Genomic DNA, 19,957 nt, shown 5'->3' on the forward strand with positions numbered 1-19,957 from the left:
CCCAGTCGTGCTGAGAGTTTAACTTACCTCCTTTAAGCCTGAACAGGGCCATGAGTGTTATCTAAAGGTACTTACATGAACATGTGGGATGGGGCCACTTCCAGTAGTCCTGTCCCCCGATATCATAGAATCGTAGAATAGTAGGGTTGGAAGGGGCCTATAAGACCATCGAGTCCAACCCCCTGCTTCGTGCAGGAATCCAAGTCAGAGCATCCCCAACAGATGGCTGTCCAGCCTTGTCTTGAATGCCTCCAGTGTGGGAGAGCCCACCACCTCCCTGGGTAGTTGGTTCCACTGTCGTATTGCTCTAACAGTCAGGAAGTTTTTCCTGATGTTCAGCCGGAACCTGGCTTCCTGGGACTTGAGCCCATTATTCCATGTCCTGCACTCTGGGATGATGGAGAAGAGATCCTGGCCTTCCTCTCTGTGACAGCCGTTCAAGTACTTGAAGAGCGCTATCCTATCTCCCCTCAGTCACATACACCATGGAGTCCCCATGGTGATGTCTGCATGAATGCTGTATGTGTGGAGGCTTTTATGCAAGCTGGAGCCCTGCAGCAGTACGCTTGAAGGCCCCCTCACTAGAGACGTTCACAATGTATGAGCAGACATCAAGTGAAGGGACTATGTGAAGTGTGTGATATGGGGGGCAGGACTGTTCAGCGTGGCTCCATCCCTGCTTGTATGTTCAAATAAGTTGTTTTAGATAGTGCCTGAATAGGGCTACACTTAGGGTGAATGGCAGGAGGGGATGGGAACTAGGGAGTTGTGCCAAAGGCTTCACAGAAAAGGTGGGTTTTGAAGAGGGATTTGAAGGAAGTCAGGGGTGGCATCGTGCAGGTACCCCAGTAGTTCCAAGCACACAGGGCAGCGAGGGAGAAAGGGCAGACTTTTTAAACTCAGTAGGAGACCTTTGGATGGATGATGACTGCGGAGCTGGATGAGCAACGGTCATGGGCAGGGGATGTATCAGAATATACGTGCAGAACGATAAGGAGGAATATTGTAATTATAATTTTGAAACCATTCAAAATTTGACAATTCTGCATTTGAATTTTACGTGTTGGCCAGATGTGTGCTACATCCTCTTCCAGCTCTAAGAATAGCCTCTGTTTGACTTTCTCCTCTTTGTCTTTGTCCTCAGCCACCCCTTCCCCAAAGTGTTCAGCTCCTGCAGCCGGAGGCAACTGGAGAGCTACTTCCAGAGGGGGGGCGGCATGTGCCTTTTTAACATGCCCAACACCAAGGATCTGGTGGTGGGCAAGAAATGTGGCAATGGATTCCTGGAGGACGGGGAGGAGTGTGACTGTGGGGAGACGGAGGTAAGGATGCTTTCCTGTGGGTGGATTTCTGAATCAAGAGGTGCTGGGGCTGAAAACTGCCTGCGAAGGATGCCAGCTCTCCTGAAGTTCAGACCCTCAGACACAAGGCAGCGACTGCGATCGCATGGGCGGTGCCTAGTGGGTTAGGAGTGGGGCTTGGCAAGGAAGGGGGCAGAGTCTAATGACTGAAAAGGAAGAGGGGCAAATCTTGGCAATGGAGTCTGATGGTAAAAAGGCGGAGCAAAAAATCAAGCACTCAAGCTTAGGAGTACCATTTGTGTGTGGTTTTATAACACTTTTGTTGCACAGCTCAAAGGCCGCCTTGCTACAGACATTTACGCTGTGCATTTGCACTGATGTCAAGCAGAGGGACCATGTGACATCAGGGGGCAGGGCTCCCTGAGAGAGGGCCTTCTAGGTGGTGGTGTCCCAGTTGTGGAACACTCTCCCCAGAGATGTTTGCCTGGTGCCTACTGTATGTATGTATGTATGTATGTATGTATGTATGTATGTATTTCATTGCTATGTAGCCCAATAGCTGGAGCTCTCAGGGCAGTTCACAGCAATTAATATTGTCCTTTTGTTGCCAGGCAAAGATCTTTTTGTTTTCCTGAGCATTTTAGATGCAATTTAGCTGTTCTATGCTGCTTTCATAATATTATGGCTTTTAGTTGATGTTATTTTTTATTTATATTATATTTTTGTATTTTTTTGTATTTACAAAATAATTTTATCCGTTTTGAAAACCACACTGGGAGTATGACTGAAAGGTGGTATAAAATGCTTATAATAAATACAGAATAAATTTGGCAAAGGCCGTTCCCTTCTCCTTCTACCTGATCCTGCAACTTGCACTGGCATCTTCTGCCCCCACCAGGCTTTGCCCCGTCCCACCTGGCTCCACCTCCTGATCTGCCAGGAATAAATACCCCCCCAGTTCCCAGGCTCTGCCCCTATCAATCACAGCCTCAGGCTGTGGTGTGGTGGTCAGTTTTGAAGTGCAGACGCTCATCAGGACAGTCCCATAGCCACACATCCAAGTAGGGTCCGAAAATGCAGGCAAGCTGTGTTGATCCTTATCAACACACCCATTCTAGCAGCTTTCACCTCCACCACTCACCCCCCCCCCAAATACTGTGCATTACAACAGGGAACAATATGTTCTTGGGAAAATTACCCCCCCCCCCCACTACTGTGAGGATTGTGGCTAAGCTCAGAGGAACAGGGAAGTCTGCGGGGGATGGGAGACGATGTCAGCATCCCTGCTAATAAAAAAGTACTGGTGCTACTTCCCTCTAAGCTGAGCCTCAGGAGACATGGCAACCCTCTTTCTCTCTCAGCCAAAGCAGCAGAGACAGGTACAGGGCCAGAGATGTTGGGAGGAAACTTTATTTATTTATTTATTTATTGCATTTATACCCCGCCTTTTTTCCTCTTGCAAGGAACCCAAGGCGGCTTACATGATCCTCCTCTCCATTTTATCCTCACAACAACAACCCTGTGAGGTGGATTGGGCTGAGAGTCTGTGGCTGGCCCAAAGTCACCCAGTGAGCTTCCATGGCCAAGTGGGGACTGGAACCCGGATCTCCCAGATCCTAGCCCAACATTCTTGCCACTATACCATGCTGGCTCTCAGAAAAGTGGCGAGCCTGGGCAACGGAGGTGTGTGCTTTAAGAGGAGAAGCCGAGTGATAATCATGGTCTGCCCCCCACCCCGCTCTCTTTTCAGGAGTGCAAGAACCCTTGCTGCAACGCGCAGAACTGCACACTGAAGGCCGGCGCTCAGTGTGCCCACGGGGACTGTTGTAAGAGCTGCCAGGTAATCTGAGTCCTCTCAGGCTAATGTTGTAGCCCGGGTGTCGCGGAGAGAATACAAAGCAGCACGCCTGCAGGACAAACACTCTGCTTAGCGATGGTTCATCAGCACATCCTTCCGATCCATGCAGAGTTGGTTAAATATGTCCAAGTCATAGGCCAGCCCGTCACTTTTTGGTCAGCTGAGATCTTTGAAGCAGAATACATCATATGGAGATATATACACATTTGAAGCTACCTTGTAGTGAGTTCAGACCAATGGCCCAGCTGTGATCGGCAGAGATTCTCCTGGGTCTCAAGCAGACAGAGATCTTCCCTAATCCTGCTTCCTGAGAGTCTTTAGCTGGAGATGCCAGGATTCAGCCTGGGATGTTCTGCATGCAAAGCAAAGGCTCCGCCTGCATCTCAGGCTGCAGATATTTGCGAATCAATTTCAGTTATGAGGGGCGAGGCTGTATCTTGGCGCACAATTTGAGTTTTAAAATACATTTCTGAACCCCCCTGCAATTATAACATCAAAAACATTTTAGGTTTCCCCTCCAGTCACAGAATTTTGTTTTGTGAATTCCTAATTTTGGGTTGGGTTCGGATGGGTTCTGCCAGTCATATTCTGTTCTGTTCTGTTTCCTTCTTTTCTAAGGCTCGCTGCTGGTGTATTGCTGTTGGTTTGTGAAAATTGTTTTGTGCCACCTCTATCGTATTTTAAAGTATTGCTGATCGATCTTGGTTTTTTGAGATGTGAAAGCTTTGTTGCATTATTGCAATTCTGGGTTTATATTGTTCTTTGCTGTCTTGAGATGACTCTGTCCAGAACGGCAGCCTAAAAATATTTTAAATAAATAAATAAATACATGTGAGTAGCCTGCTCTACTGCTGAGGCTCAGGGTGGGTAACACCAGTTTCAGTTCTCATCAGTGGGCTCACAAGTGAAAGATAAATGGATGTAGGGAAAGCAAGAAAAAACTCATCTTAAAAAATACACAAGCCAATTGCTTCTTCTTCATATGTTCTCAGAGGTTGGATAGAAGAGGTCAGTGTCTCAGCCTCTCCCTGTCCAGAGGCAAGTAATGTAGAGAATAAGGTCCTAGTGCTGGATTCTCCCAATCCCCAAACCTTATGCTTTGCAGGAACAGTTGGTCTTAAGACCAGTATGCATGCATGCATACATACATACATACATATAAAATGCAGTCCTGTTGAGATAGTTGGCAGCCTCCGAAGTTGGAGGCTGCTGAGTATTCAATGCAGGGCAGCCGTAGCACGGAGGTGATCCTTGACTCTGTCCTCCGGCTGTCCTGCATTTTCGTCTTGATGGCCAATTTCGGCTATCTAGCTGCAGCTTCAGGGAGAGGGAGGGAAGGAGGCTGTGCAGCGCGTAGGAAACTGCGTAAAGCTGCTGCCATGGTCTCCTCCCCTCCCTGCCCCCTGGACTGTCCCCTTTTTGCCATTTCTGTACTCCATTTTTGAGTGGGGAGATGTAGCTGGCTTGGAGAGAACCATGCTGGCTATGATGGGGCAAGGAAGGGGGCAGGGAGCGTGGTTTCTGGGAACCGTGTTCAGAGCCCTGGCTGCAGCCTTGCTTCCCCAAAACTGAAAAATCCTGTGGCCCTGTAGACAGTGTCTAGTGGCCCTAGGATTGCTCCCTTATAGGAAGCTGCCTTACACCGGGTCAGACCTTTGGTATTGTTGACACTGACTGGCAGCGGCTCTCCAGCGTTTCAGACAAGGGTTCTTTCCCAGCCCAACCTGGAGATGCCGCCAGGGACTGGACCTTCAGCATGCAAACCAGTCCCTTCTCCTCCTTCACCCTCCCAGTCCAGACAGAAATGCCTCTGTATCTGTTTCCCTCTTGTGGCATCTGCAGCTAAAGAATGCCGGGACGATGTGCCGAGAACCGGCTGGATCGTGTGACCTCCCGGAGTACTGCACCGGGGCATCGCCGTACTGCCCCACCAACGTGTACTTGCTGGATGGCTCCCTGTGCTCCCGCGGGGAAGCGTACTGCAGCAATGGCATGTGCATGACCCACCATCAGCAATGCGTCCAGCTGTGGGGGCCAGGTGAGTGCCGCCTTCCCGCCCGCTCGTTTTCGGTGTCCTCTCTCCAGTAGATTAGATCAAAGGTCCGTGGAGCTGGCTCAGAGCCGAGAAAGGCCTCCTGGAGTTTTGCAAGCAGGGGACGAAAGGGTGACGTTCACTCACCTCTTCCACCGAGTTTGGAAGCTGCTGACTGCCTTCTTTGCTAACCCTTTTAAGCTTTTTACTCTGACGGCCATCAGCGTGGGAAACTTCCTTAGGCTGAATCAGACGATTGGTCTGTCTAGCTCAGTATTTTCTACACCAGCCTCCCCCAACCTGGTGCCCTCCAGATGTGCTGGACTACAACTCCCATAGCTGGCTGGGGGATTCTGGGAGTTGTAGTCCAACACATCTGGAGGGGGTTGTGGGGGGCTGATTAACACTGGCTGGCAGCAATGGCTCTTCAGGGTCTCAGGGCAGGGGTCTTTTCCAGCCCAACCTGGAAATGCTGGGGATCGAACCTGGTACCTTCTGCATTGTAAAGCATCTGCTTTGCTATTGAGCTACAGCCTTTCCCCCACCATGTAGCCATGTTTTCAGTCTGCTGCGTCTGTTAATGGCGTCACATTTTGGGAGACTAATAACATTTCCTTCTCACCATCACTCATAACTGTATAGGCCTCTTGCACCCCTCATCTTACCTCCATCTGGCATGCCACCTGTATATTTTCCCCAGTGGAGCTAATAGCAGCTAATAGCTGGGGGGGGGGATTTAAATGAGAAAAAGGGTTTAAAAGGGGATTAGACTAATTCTGGTATCTACCTCTTCTGCTGTGATGAAAATTAGAGCCCCCTGTAGCCGTTTAAACTTTTTTTTTTTAATCTCCCATGTCACATCTGTTTTGGTCCATGTGTGTGTGCATGTGTGTGTCTATATACATGATTGGCTGTTCCTTGTCAGATGTCCGGTCATTGGCTGAGTTGCCACCAAATTATAGAATGTTCACAAATATTCCAGCCGTTCTGGGAAGAGATGTCAGCAACAGAGTGTTGACAGGTGGAGCATTTCCAAGAAGGAAGTGGAAGAAAAGTTAGTTTGGCTGGGGGAAAACACTTGTGGGGGAAAACACAGGCACAGGGAAAGCTGCATAAGCTGGCAGAGGGGTGGAGGGCTGGGAAGATGGAATGGTTTGAAGTCCAGTAGATAGGGTAGCTAAAGGGCAGGGAAGCTAGAGCTAGCGTGAGTGAAGGACGGGAGAAGCCACACATTGAGCTGAGCAGCAGAGACCTGAGGAAAGACTGGGCAGAGGGATGAGGCCAAAGGGAAAGAGGGGTGGAGGAGACAGGGAGTGGAGCACCTAGGAGGAAGTGGGGTTGGGAGAAGAAACCTCACAGGAAGTGCTGTTTGCAGACAGGGAGTGGGGTGGGGGTGATGTACACCGGGGAGCCAAGGGCGGCCATGATGCACAGAGAAGCTGGAACTGACTTGGATTCCTGCCTTGAGTAGGGGGTTGGACTTGATGGTCTTATAGGCCCCTTCCAACCCTACTCTTCTATGAGTCTATGATCAGCCAGATCTTTGAGGGTTTTTACTGTGAAAGTATTTTCATTCACATGGTTACATGATCCTCCTTTTATAAGCACCATTTTCTCAACAGTTTAGGTACTGCAGTTTGGGTGGCATAATGTTGATCTTGCCAAAAAAGCCCTTCAAACTAGGGATGGCAGTGAATTTCTCCACGAATCCCAGGGAGGCTGAATGCCAATGTATTCGGCCCCCCGAAATTGTTGGTGAAATTCTCCGCCCCCCCACCCGGGATGGGACTTACCTCCCTCGGATGTCCCTCTCGGCGGCGGGTCCCGGCGGCGTTTCAGCGGCGCTTTGGCGGCGCTTTGGCAGGGGCGGGGGCGGCGGCCGGTCTTCCGACCGGCTGCCGCCGCCGCCATTACAAAGTGAATGAAAAAAAACAACAACCACACCCGTGATAGGCTACGTAACGATTAACGTAGCCTATTACGGCTAGATTTCCATGGGCGCCGCCATTTGCGTACACGCTTTTTTTTTTTCAAAGTCACCCGTGATAGGCTATGTAACGATTAACATAGCCTATCACGGCTGACTTTGGAAATCTAGCCGTGATAGGCTACGTTAATCGTTACGTAGCCTATCACGGGTGTGTGTGTGTGTGTTTTTTATTCACTTTTTTATTTCGCGGCCGGGGAGACGGGGCGCTTCTCCCCGGCCTGAATTTCGGCCGGGCGAGGCGGGGCGCCTCCCCCCGGCCTCAACTTCTGGGGGAGAACTAAAGCGCCTCCCCACCACCGCAAAGCAAGCTGCGGGACCAGGTAAGTGACTTTCGTACATCACTACTTCAAACCCTCTGGGTGGGCCAAGATGTGGTAAATTTGCATCATAGAGTCTTGCTGAGGAGGATGTGGATGGGTTATATTAATCACAGAATGTGATACTTTTTGGAGGATGGGGTGTTTTGTTTTATTTTAAGTTGGTTAGCAACAGGCAGCATCCAAGCAAGTCAGGAATGACTAAGCAGGATGCATGTGGCTAAATGTGAGAGCCCCAAATTCACAATAGCATCTGCATTTTATGGTTAGCCACTTTGCATACCGTTTGGCTGCTTTGGAATCAGTGCCGAAGGGCTGGAGGCTCAGGGGAGCAACTTCGCTCCAGCCACTCCAGTTTCGGAGTGATGAGTAGGCACGTACCTCTCACGCCTTGGCGAGTGCGAACCATCGCGAGAGTCTTGGGCTGGGGAACTACCAAACAGTTGGTGTGGAAATGAAGGAGCACAGATCACCCACATTTTACCTAACGAGGGATGGACAGACACAACAGAACCCCTACAATACAAAACAGCCACTAAAACCTGAAGTGTCGCACCCCCACGCTCACATGCCCGCGCAGCTGCACTTAAAATATAAGGGTAAAAAAAGGGCACAGCGGAGTTTCCTGTTGGGGAAGTCTGCAGTAAATCACACGTGTATCGCAGCAGAAGCTAATCTGCAGCTGCAATGTTGCGCAGTTGCGATGGAGTGAAGGGTGAAAGTGGTGCCGTGTAGATGAGGCTCTTGTTCCCCATTCAAACGCTTAAGCACCTCTCTCGAAAGGGATATCTTAGAACTGGAAAAGGCACTCAAAAGGGCTCCTAGAATGATCAGCGTGGTCAAAGCACCTCCCCTAGAAGGAAAGACTAAATACTGAAGGCTTTTTAGTTTAGAAAAAAAGATGACTCTGCTGGGCCATGCTAGAGCACCCTTCTCCAATCTGGTGCCCTCCAAATGTGTTAGACTACAACTCCTAGCATCCCGCAGCCAGCACTGGAGTTGTAGTCTAGCACATCAGGAAGACACCAGGTTGGAGAATGTTGCGCAAGAGGCTGATAAAATGATCAATGGGGTGGAAAAAGTAAATAGAGAAAAATGTCCCGTGCTCTCATAATCCTAGGACATAAGATCAGCCAATGAAATAGGTGGGCAATTGGTCCAGGGCAGACCAAAGAAAGTCCATCTTCATACCATGCATTATTAACTTATGAAATTCCCTGCCACGGGATGTGGAGGTGGTCCCTGTCTAAGATGGCTTTAAAAGCAGAGAAGGCAAAGGGGATTAGAAGGCACTTGTGTGCTTGACCCTTGCCCTTCATGGCTTATTAAATCAAATAAGGAGGGGATGTTCAGCTGGGTCCAGGAGGCTGTAAATTCCTCCTTGAGAGAGGGAGTGGTGCCAGCCTCTTTAAAAGAGGCGGTAATCAGACCACTCCTGAAAAGGCCTAACCTGGACCCGGAGGATGTTAACAATTATAGGCCAGTGGCCAACATCCCCTTCCTGGGCAAGGTGCTTGAACGGGTGGTTGCAGGACAGCTCCAGGCACTGTTGAATGAAAGGGATTATCTAGATCCATTTCAGTTGGTCTTCAGGCCTGGTTGTGGAATGGAAACTGCCTTGGTCGCCCTATGGGATGTCCTCTGCCGGGAGAGGGACAGAGGGAGTGCAGCCCTGTTGATTCTCCTGGACCTCTCAGCGGCTTTCGATACCATCGACCATGGTATCCTTCTGGATAGGTTGTCTGGGTTGGGAGCTGGAGGCACTGCACTGCAGTGGTTCCGCTCCTACTTGGATGGCCGATTCCAGAAGGTGGTGCTGGAGGATTATTGCTCTGTGCCATGGCAATTGTGCCATGGGGTTCCACAGGGCTCTATTTTATCCCCTATGCTGTTTAACATCTACATGAAACCGCTGGGGGAGGTTATCCGGAGGTGTGGGCTGAGGTTTCATCAATATGCAGATGACACCCAGCTCTACCTCTCTTTTTCATCAAAACCAGGTGAGGCAGTGGCTGTTCTGAATCAGTGCCTGGGCACGGTAATGGACTGGATGAGGGCCAATAAACTGAAACTCAATCCAGACAAGACGGAGGTACTGTTAGTGGGTGGTTCGTCTGCCCGGCTAGCTGATATTCAACCTGTTCTGGAGGGGGTTGCACTCCTGCTAAAGGATCACGTTCGTAGTTTGGGGGCGCTCTTGGATCCAGAACTCCTGTGTCACCTGAGGCACAGGTGAACTCAGTGGCATGGAGCACTTTTTATCAGCTTAGGCTAGTATACCAACTACGCCCTTATCTGGACAGAGATAACCTAGCTTCAGTTATCCATGCTCTGATAACTTCTCGTCTGGGTTACTGCAATGCGTTAAATGTGCGGCTGCCTTTGAAAATAGTCTGGAAACTTCAGCTGGTCCAAAATAGGGCAGCAAGACTGTTAACAGGGACTGGCCAATGAGCTCATACTACGCTAGTACTTTTCCAGCTGCACTGGCTGCCAGTCCATTTCCGGGCCCGATTCAAAGTGGTGGTATTAACATTCAAAGGCCTTAACGGCTTGGGGCCAGGTTACCTGAAGGATCGCCTCCTCCCATATGTGCCTGCCCGGACCTTAAGATCATCCTCAGAGGTCCTTCTCTGTGAGCACCTGCCGAAGGAAGTGAGGTGTATGGCTACTAGGAGGAGGGCTTTTTCTGCTGTGGCACCCTGGCTATGGAATGAGCTCCCTAGTGAGGTTCTCCTGGCCACCTACATTGTATTCCTTTCAGCGCCAGGTGAAGACCTTTTTATTTTCCCAGGCATTTCAGCTTTTTAGCTTTCTAGATTTTTAGCTTCGCTGTTTTAAATCTGTATTTTAAACCCCTGCACTACTGCTAGGTTTTATTGTGATAGTGTTGTTATATTGTGGTTTTAATGTTTTATATATTTTGTATTGTTTTATTGTGTGCTCTTTGGTTTTAATTTTTATGAACCGCTCAGAGAGCTTCAGCTATTGGGTGGTATAGAAATGAAATAAATAAATAAAAATAAATTGTGGGATGCCCGCGGTGAGCCCCAGGCCAGGCAGCATCGGCTCAATGTACAGTGATGCACTGCATCCCCTGTGAGAGCCAGGCCAGTGTCCCGAGAGGGGGGCAGCTTTTGCCATCCCCACAGTAGTTGTTCCTAGCTGCAGTGCTTTCTCTTTGGCCAAATGTTCACATACAAGAGAAGCAGAGGGATTCTGTGGGGCTGAGGGCTGTTGATCTATGGCCCGGGTCACCCAAGCTCTTGTGAATCCAGCCTCCTAACTACACAGCCCCCATGCCTGAATTCTGTTCCTTGGTCACGCAAGCGTGTGACATAATGTAAAGAGAGTGCGAGTGGACAGTGCTGACTCGAGGCTTTGGAGGGCCCTTTGGCAATGCCTCCGTAATGGGCCCCACCTTCAGTGAGCCCACCTTCTCACCCTCATTGTCACCAGCTGCAATTGCTGCTGCTGCTGCTGCTTTTCCTTCTCATTGCTGTCCCTTGCCTGCCTGACAGGCACAGAGCCAGCAAGCAAGTAGGCAGCGGCGTCTCCCGCTCCTTCTTGGCCTGGGCCAGAATGAGAGGCAGGTGAACGGGGAGGTTGCCACAGTGGAGAAGACGAGCAACTCCAGGGGGCCCTTGCCAGTGGGCCCCTGCTGCGGTGCGGGCCCTCGGCAGGTGCCCCACGATTCCTACCCTTGACACCAGCCCTGGGGGCTGGAGCTGGGAGAGAGAGGTGGCGGGGGGGAGATCTCTGGGTGATGAAGGGCACAATCCTATGCAGGTTTGGACAGAAACATGTCCTCCAGTTCCCAGCATTCCCCAGGCAGCCGTGCATTCCCCAATCATGCTGGCTGGGGAATGCTGGGAGCTGTAGGACTTTTTCCGGTCCAAGCCTGCCTAGGATTGCGCCCTAAGTGTGCTTGAGCCCTGTTTCCTCCAACTCTGCTTTGCTGCCTTTGCCCCGCAGGTGCCTCGCCGGCTCCCGATGCCTGCTTCCAGGACGTCAACAGGGCTGGCGACATGTACGGCAATTGTGGCAGGGACAGGCACGGCCAGTACGTGAAGTGTTCTTGGAGGTGGGTGCTGCTGCGGAGGAAATGAGGCAGGCGCTTGTAACGCGCTGGCCCCGGGCTTATTCCCTGGACCGAGAGCAGCCCTCCCCCACCTGGCACCCTCCAGAGGTGTTGGACTACAACTCTCATCATCCTCAGCCAGCATGGCCAATGGGAAGGCTGGTGTCGAGGAGGCTATCCCGATAGCTCCCTCTGTTCCCATATTAAGCCTGGTTACCAGCATTCTAATCCCATCCAGCCCAATCTGATACGTTCCCCATCCTTAAAAAAAATGTTTTCTCAGAGCAGCTTTCAGAATAAAAGGAAATAAAAATACAATCATACAATAGAAGAATAAGATCTAAAAGCAGCAGATAAAAAGAGCTGCATAAAGCCAGCAACCAGGGTAAAGCATTACATTTAAAAAGCCTAGGACAGCCTGCCTCAACCTGGTGCCCTCCATACGTTTTGGTGTACAACTCCCAGCATTCTGGGCCAGTGGCCAGGAATGCTGGGACTTGCAGTCCAAAACATCTGGGATGCTGGGCCAGGGATTCTGGAAGTTGTACTCCAAACATCTGGAACACGGAGTTGTACCCCAAAACATCTGGAGGGTGCTAGGCGGGAGGAGGCTGTTCTAGAAAAAGTGGGAGGTCTTCTGCAAGCACAGAAGTGACATGATAGGAAGTGCCAGGCCAACCTCTCCCTGTGTTTGGGGGTGGGGGGGAGTGTTCCAGAAATGGGTCACCCCCGTGGAGAAGGCCCCTTTGCTGTTTGCCGCCTGCCACAGCTCTGATGGTGGGGGAAGCTGGAGAAGGGTCTACAGAGGTGATCGTGTTGCACAGGCCTGTGGAGACAGGCAGTCCTTCAGGTGCGCCAGTCCCAAGCCATGCAGGGCTTTAAAGGCAAGAGCCAGCACTCAGAATTGTTCCTGGAAATGGACCGGCAGCGAGTGCAGCTGTGTAAACACTGGCGAGATACGTCCCCCTGCCTGATCCTAGTTAGCAGCTGGGCGGCAGCTGCGATTGAGGGAAGGGCTATACATCCCTGTGCAAATGTTTCCCCTTTTGACTCTGTAGATAAGCTCATTCCCCTGCAATCAGTTCCGTGTTTGCGTGACTGGTAATGGTATCGGCTAGCATTTCCTTTAATTTTTGTGTACCGCCCAGAGAGCTTCGGCTATTGGGCGGTTTAGAAATGAAATGAAATGAAACGAATAAACAAACAAACAAACAAATAAATATTGAGTGTTCAGTGCACTTCCCAGACCTTCTCTCAGCAGTTGCACAAACAAAGAATTCCAGGCCATTATCAACTCCCCTCCTTTGAGTGGTCAGGAGTTGCCTCTTCCAGAGGCAAGGTTTTGGGCGACCTGGGCACATGCCCAACTAGGTTCATGGCACATGATCGATGAGCATTGCCTTGTTTACACATGGGATGATTCAGTGGGTGAGTTTTGCTCTTGCTTAGGGATTAACTCTTTGCAAAACATTGGGGTGGGATGGGGGAAGCTATTTTCAAGCAGGTCTGTTTGGCCTCGGTGTCTTCCATAGTCTGTGGTTTGGCTGAGTCACCTCAGTCCTTCTGCTCTACAAGCAACTCTCTGCAGCACACCTCCTCTCAGCTGATGGCCCATGAAGTTCCAGCTCGTGCAGGTCAATCTGTGTTCAACTGATTGAAAGCAGTGAGGTTCTAGTCCTCATTGTTGTAAAGATCTGTGCAGGTCAGACTGGGATGGCTTTTGGGTCCTGTGCCAGCTCTGATTCTGTCATTTCTTCCAGAGATGCCAAGTGTGGTAAGATCCAGTGCCAGAGCTCAGCTGCAAAACCCAAAGGGACCAACACCGTCTCCATGGACACCACGATCCGGTTTAATGGGCGGGAGGTAAAGTGCCGAGGGACGCTGGTCTATGCAACCAAGGACGACGAGGGGGACATGTCTGACCCGGGGCTGGTGATGACAGGGACCAAGTGCAGAGAGGGAATGGTGAGTACCCTTCCAGAGCCAACCTGGGATGAATGGTAAAGGTATCCAGTTACATTTCCAGAGTATACATTTTATCATGCAATATCAAAAGGGAAGCGTGTAGTCCCCTCACCCGTATCAGGTGCCATGGGGATCGACAACTGTCTCTCTACCACCTGTTCCTACAGAGCAACTGACTGGAGAGGGGAACTGCAGGCAAGTCCAGCTCGGAGACTCGCATAACAACCCATAATCCTCCTGGCCTGGGAAGTCAGGTGACACCGGAGAGCCAATCCGGCATGTCCTGTCTGCCTGTAGCCTGCCCACCTCTAAGATATCTGCCTGTCCTCTTGCCAGAGCATCAAATAGATGCTGTTCAACCATTGGTGTCTGGAATGGGATTTCATACCCTGAGCATCTCAGCTTTCATTTGGTTGAAAGCAGTGAGGTTCTAGTCCTCATGGTTGCAAAAAGAAGAAGCTTGGAATGGTCTGGCTAGGAGCTAGTGAAAATCCCAAGGATTGAATAGGGATGAACAGGACCTCTAGTGGTGAAGAGGTGTGGGCTGGGTGTAAAGAGAACCTGCTTTGCATGCAGGTGGTCCCAGGTTCAATCCCCGGCATCTCCAGGTAAAGCTAGGAAAGAATCCTGCCTGAAACCCTGGACAGCCGCTGCTGCCAGTCAGTGTCGACAACACTGGGCTAGGTGGAACAACGGTGTGACTCAGTATAAGCCAGCTTCGTATGTTGCACTAAGGCTGCATTCATGTCCTGGTAACCATTGTTCGATTATTGCAACATGGTCTCCGCGCCTTTGAAACTGGCCTGGAAGTGTCAGCTAGTGCCGAATGCTTCTTCTTGGCTGCCGGAGGGATCTAGATGGAGAGAACACATGGGCAGGCCATATTCTGCAGGGGTATGGTGGAAGCGGGGGCGGGGCGGGGGGGAGCTGTTGGGATGGACATATCAGTCTGTCTCCGATCCATGTCAGTTTTGCATGTGTTCATTTCAGGGGAGACTGGTGGATCCGATTTCAGTGGGGCAGAGATTCCAGTCTGGGTTTTACTTACAGCCAGCCAGGACTTTAAAGGAGCTATCCAAGGTGCTGGGCCCTTTGGGGGGATAGGGTACAGCAGCTGGATAGCTCCTTTAGCCTCCTGGCTGTTTGTAAGTAAAACCCAGAATCAGAAATCCGTTCTGTCCTGTCTCTGCATTAATATGCAGATGATTATTTTTTAAATCTGCCTGATTTGTATTTCATTATGTATTTTGAACATATTTTGTCTCAAAGTGCACATGTATAAATGTATTTTATCTGAAATAAAATATGTTCTAAACACATTTTATCCTAAAAGATGCATCTTTGTACATTTTTTGAACCAAGAACTGCACTGAAAGAAATGCAAAACCAAAAGGCTGACTGCGTTCTGATCCACACATTAGTCTGGGAGGTGTGGATCAGTCAGGTCAGCTCACACTGGAAATCACAAAGGTCAAATTCCTCAAGCATCCTAGTCATTATGACCCTACCTGATGTGGAGGTAATTCTAATTGCAGGTGTGCAAGGATCAGCAATGCCTGAATGCCTCGTTTTTTGAACTGGACAAATGCCTCTCCAAATGCCACGGGCGTGGGGTAAGTGCTAGCTTTTTTCTGGAGCTGTGCCCAGTTTAGAGCAGTGGATAGTACTGGAAAGGCTAGTTTATCTCATAGGTGCCCCGTTTACTCCAGTAATAGGGCAACGCTAGTATGGATGCCGACTGTGGTGGTCAGACATGCAAACCACATCATCCCTTTTGCAAGTGCCTTTGGGGGCAACCCCCTGCAAGGCCATCTCCGAATGATGGAGTTGTATACTTAAGCATTCAGAAGAGATCCCTTATTTCCAGTACACCATCTAGGGTTCAAAATGGAATCCAAGAGACATGAGCCAACGTGCCTAGTGGCCATCCTAGCAGACTCTCCCAGCAAGCCAGCACCCATCTGTCGGTCTTGAGGGAAAAGCTTTTTCTTGGTGGTTTACTGGTTCCTTGGAAAGGGAAGAAAGAATGTTGTGGCTGCCTAGAAACTGCCTGACATGATGCCTGAATGAATTCAAGGTGTTTGAGAATAGGCCACCAGCCTACCCCATTTGCATGTGCTTGCCAGCTTTCACTGTCTAATACATGTCAAATCCAGGTGGCACATAAAAGTAAACAACAGTATATAAAAAAGCTGTTCAGGAAACGTTTCCTAACATTAATTGTTGTTGTTCAAGTTGTGTCCGACTCTTCGTGACCCCATGGACCATAGCACGCCAGGCTGTCTCATTAATACAAGCCGGCAAATCAGAGAGAAATTTTCAGAGGTTATTTTTCTTCTTTCCCCTCCATATTTGTTCTATAAAGTTTACACTCTAGCACCCTGAGTTAAGCCAAGTTCGGGGTGTTCATAAGCGACATGACTGAGATGTGGCTTTGAGTCCGAGACGTAATTTTGAGTCTGAGATGTATGACTTGCGAACGCTGCAGTGGTGGATAGGAAGTGCGGGAGAGACATCTTCAAACACAACGCACAGTCCAGCCAACGAAGATTTTGCATTCAAGTCACAGCTGTGGAAAATGAAGGGGGGACCCCCCCATGTGATTTAGGCATCACTTGTGAAAATATTTTTTGCTTAGCCAAGAAATAATTCTGTTTGATCCATAAGGGATTGTGTTTGCATCCTAAGTGTTTATTCTTCAGTGTCTGCAAACTGTGTTTCCATGCGTCGAGCTCCTGCCTCACCACAAATGATCTCCAACTCTTCTAGGTTTGCAATAGCAATCGGAACTGCCACTGTGACGCAGGATGGGCTCCTCCATTCTGTGAGAAGCCGGGACTGGGAGGCAGCGTGGACAGTGGCCCAGTACAACATGACAGTGAGTTCTAGTGGGGGGTGACATGCTCATGCCTGAGTGACTGAGGGCTCTCCTGCTGAACCAACTTCTTTATAAATGTTTTAGCAATTATTATATATTTTAATTGTACTTTAATGTATATCATAATGTGTTTTAATGTATGTAATTTTCTTGTAAACTGCTTAGAGATATTTCTAAATATGGTCAGTGGTATATAAATCTATGAAAGAAAGACAGACAGACAGACAGAGCACATTCCAGTTTCATGCAGCTCCTCCTTAAGAATGAAACATGAAATATTTAAACATAGTACAATTATAGCTAGCAATTCCTTGTACAAGGCTACAGTGAGAGAATGAATTATTACATTAATTTTGGCTAGTACATATGGATGTAAAACATACCAACCTGCTGGAATGGTGGAATGGTTTTTGGCTTCTGCTATGTTTATGTCCTACATATAAATATGAATATGTATAGCTTAAATATATCCCATATAACTATAAAGAGATGGACCTCTGTATTTCCAATATGGAGCGACCCATGTCTTTTCTGTAATGTTGGGAGGTCACTCAGCTGGGAGCGTTGTCCACTTGCATCTCCCACTAAGTATGTTTCCATACCTGTATTTTTAAGTTAGTGGATGCCTTTCAAGCAGAACCTCCATATTCCGAGTAAGGATGGACAAGCGCTCCCCTTCTGGGTTCTCTAGGTGCCCACCCATCCCCTGCCCCAGCTCATGTGCCCCCAGACCCAAGCTTGACCTCCCCACTGCTCACTGAGCTGCCCACACTCACCCAGGACCTGTCCTTGAGCACCATGATCACCATTTTGTGAAAAAATGGTGATTGTGAATATGCACTCATCTAGTTGTATGCAAAATGGCGCCATGGCGCCATTTTGCGTATGACTAGATGTGCCATATTCGCAATTGCCATTTGTGTTTTTTTGGCAAAATGGCGATCGCAGCACTTGAGGACGGGTCCTGGGTGAGTGCTGGTGGCTCAGCGAATGTCGGTGGGGGCTGTCGAATGGGGGCAGAGGCTGGATGGGCACAGCTCAAGGGTGTGGGCAGGGAGGAGTTTGCCAGACTCCCGGACCTAATCAGGCGCCCACAGCGCCCCTAATTCAGAGCCCTAATTCAAACTGGATTGTTTGGGCAGCCCCAACCAGATTTTCACCATTCCTACGTCTGCAGTTGCACACGCCTCACAAGCCTCTCCTGCTCTTTCTGTCACAAGCCTCTCCTGCTCTGTGCATCTTCCCACAGATCCCGACACCATCGTGATAATTTTGGTGGCTGTTTCCTTGTTGATCGTGCTAATTTTAGCTCTCGTAGTCTGCTACAGAAAGGAGAGCTCAGTCCTCAATAAGTGGCTCAAACGCTTAAGGAAGAGCCATGAGACATACAGGTGAGCCGGGGTTCATTCTGTTGAACTGATTTTGTGTGTGTGTGCTATGTGGGCTTGAATATGTGGTCTGACATTTGGCCATCAGACCCAACCTCTGCTTTATATTCAGTTTATTGGGGAAGTTACTTTTTTGTGTGACTCGGCAGGTCCCCATTTATTTATTTATTTATTTATTGCATTTATTCCCCGCCTTTCTCCCTCTCGCAAGGAACTCAAGGCGGCTTGCCATTGTCCCCATGGCAGACATTTTGTAGTGGTGCCCACGACAGTGTCTCAAATTTCCAAATGTGGCCACAGGCCCCAAAGGTTGGGTCCCTGCACCACGTGTGGTAGTTCAGGGAAGCTGCAATTGGCCACTGTTTTCCCAGTGCATAGAGAGTATACTTTTCCATGCAATGAAACGGATACGTGTTTGGCTGCTGCTTGTGATCATGTTTGGCTGTCTCACCTCCCACAGTGCTAAATCAGAGTGGAGACTAGTCGTAGCTGGATGAGCAATAGTTGCATCTGGAAGGATTATGGGAAAAGCCCAAGCTGAAAATACATTCAAATATTAGCTCTGTTGAGCTTGTGCCAGTGAGCTAGTGGTGATAACCAGAAAGGACCAAAGTCAGGAAATAAATCTGAAGGATTTATTCAGTGACAAGTGATAAAAGCATGCAGACTAAGCAGTGAGATATGAGAACTGTGTAAAAATGGAGAGGTAGACCCATCGAATGATTGCATGGGGAAAATGTGGACATGAAAATACAGAAAGAAAACGGCTGCGCATTATGTTTGCGCATTAGGTAATGCACAAGTGCTTGTGCAAAAGTAATGTGCAACCACTTGTGCAGTGGAAAGATTCGACAGAGTTCCGTTAGCGATATTTGAGTTTCTGGAATGGCACCGTTGGATACTACCCCAAAGGCCCCCAAACAAGCAACAATCTTACAAATGGAAGCTGAGCAGAAAGGTAAAATTAAGTGAGAACAGAGGAGCAGAGTGAGCTTCGGTACTGAAGGACAGTTGCGTTTTGATCCAGTGAGACTCCTACATTTCCCTGCCTTCTGACTGGCCTTTGTCCTTCTCCCCAATTGCTTCAACTAGAATTTGATTCTGGATTGGCAAATGACAAGATGGGTGCAAACATCTGCAGAGACTGGTTTTCCTTTTTTATGGGGTTAATGTAACTTTAAGCCTTATCTGGATACTGGGGAATACTCGGGACCCATTGAGGCCACTAGCCACAGGGAGTAGCAAACCTTGTAACTTCTCACACTGGTCTGTTGTTGTTCCATGGCTTGCTCACAGCTTTGTCAGCATAACTGTCTTATTCTGCACCTTAGACTCCAGGCAGTGAGAATTTTCTGCCCTCAAGGGAAGACAGGCCTGCTTGTGAACCAAAGTTTTACTCCTGTTCCATTCCACTCCATGGCTCCCTTGTAAGCCATCTATCCCCAACACCTGAACCCCCCAAGGGGACCTGAGTAAAATGACCTTTTATGCTTAGAATCAAGGCATATCTACACCACACACTCCAACTGGTTTAATAGTCCACTCCCTCTCCTTAGACAACCCTGAAGTTGCTGAAGTGCCTTGAGGGGGGCTAAAGACTTCTAACTGAGATTAATCTGTGTTCTCACCAAACTTTATTTCCTGAGATTCTTTGGGAGAAGCCATAGGAGTGAAACTGGTAGAAAATGAGTTTGCAGTGTAGTTATGCACTCAAGAGTAAGAACAGACACAGTGGGTTATCTTCTCCAATACCCTCTCCCTTTACTGCCCTCCAGTCAATTTTTAAACTCAGATGTGCCATCTATAGATCTGGAAGCGGCCTTCATATGTGCCAGCCTTTAATTTCCCTGGCTTGTTGTGTTCCCATTTGTGTTCCCTGGCAGGAACGGAACTCTCCATCAGAAGATGACCCAGGGGCACTCTAACTCCGCCTTCACTTTGCAGGATATTTCAGCCTCCTTCTCCTCCAGTAAAGCTGTAGGCAGAAGTTCCAGCCAAGTAAGTAGGCTCATCAAATCTTGACACGAACAAATTCTAACCTTATGGCAAATGGATGGTTGGTTGGCAGACTCTGTGCGCAGGCTCTCCTCTTTTTCCTTTCCATCCTGACCCAGCAACTCCCACCCTAGATTACAGACTTGATAAGA

The 19,957-nt window shown here is 49.1% G+C and overlaps 1 protein-coding gene across 1 annotated transcript in view; it reads left to right on the top strand.

The window, feature by feature from the left end:
* ADAM33 (ADAM metallopeptidase domain 33) overlaps positions 1 to 19,957 on the top strand; it is a 106,108-nt gene that overhangs the window by 77,060 nt on the left and 9,091 nt on the right. The window contains exons 12-20 of the mRNA XM_084855302.1: positions 1,145 to 1,322; positions 3,052 to 3,141; positions 5,002 to 5,197; positions 11,474 to 11,582; positions 13,340 to 13,544; positions 15,080 to 15,157; positions 16,314 to 16,422; positions 17,672 to 17,813; positions 19,694 to 19,808. Coding sequence (XP_084711428.1) covers positions 1,145 to 1,322; positions 3,052 to 3,141; positions 5,002 to 5,197; positions 11,474 to 11,582; positions 13,340 to 13,544; positions 15,080 to 15,157; positions 16,314 to 16,422; positions 17,672 to 17,813; positions 19,694 to 19,808 — 1,222 coding nt within the window. The remainder of the gene's footprint in view (positions 1 to 1,144; positions 1,323 to 3,051; positions 3,142 to 5,001; positions 5,198 to 11,473; positions 11,583 to 13,339; positions 13,545 to 15,079; positions 15,158 to 16,313; positions 16,423 to 17,671; positions 17,814 to 19,693; positions 19,809 to 19,957) is intronic.

This window comes from Heloderma suspectum, chromosome 5, assembly GCF_057233095.1.
Source record: "Heloderma suspectum isolate Gila_16-S chromosome 5, 16-S_ref, whole genome shotgun sequence".
NCBI classification, from domain to species: Eukaryota; Metazoa; Chordata; class Lepidosauria; order Squamata; family Helodermatidae; genus Heloderma; species Heloderma suspectum.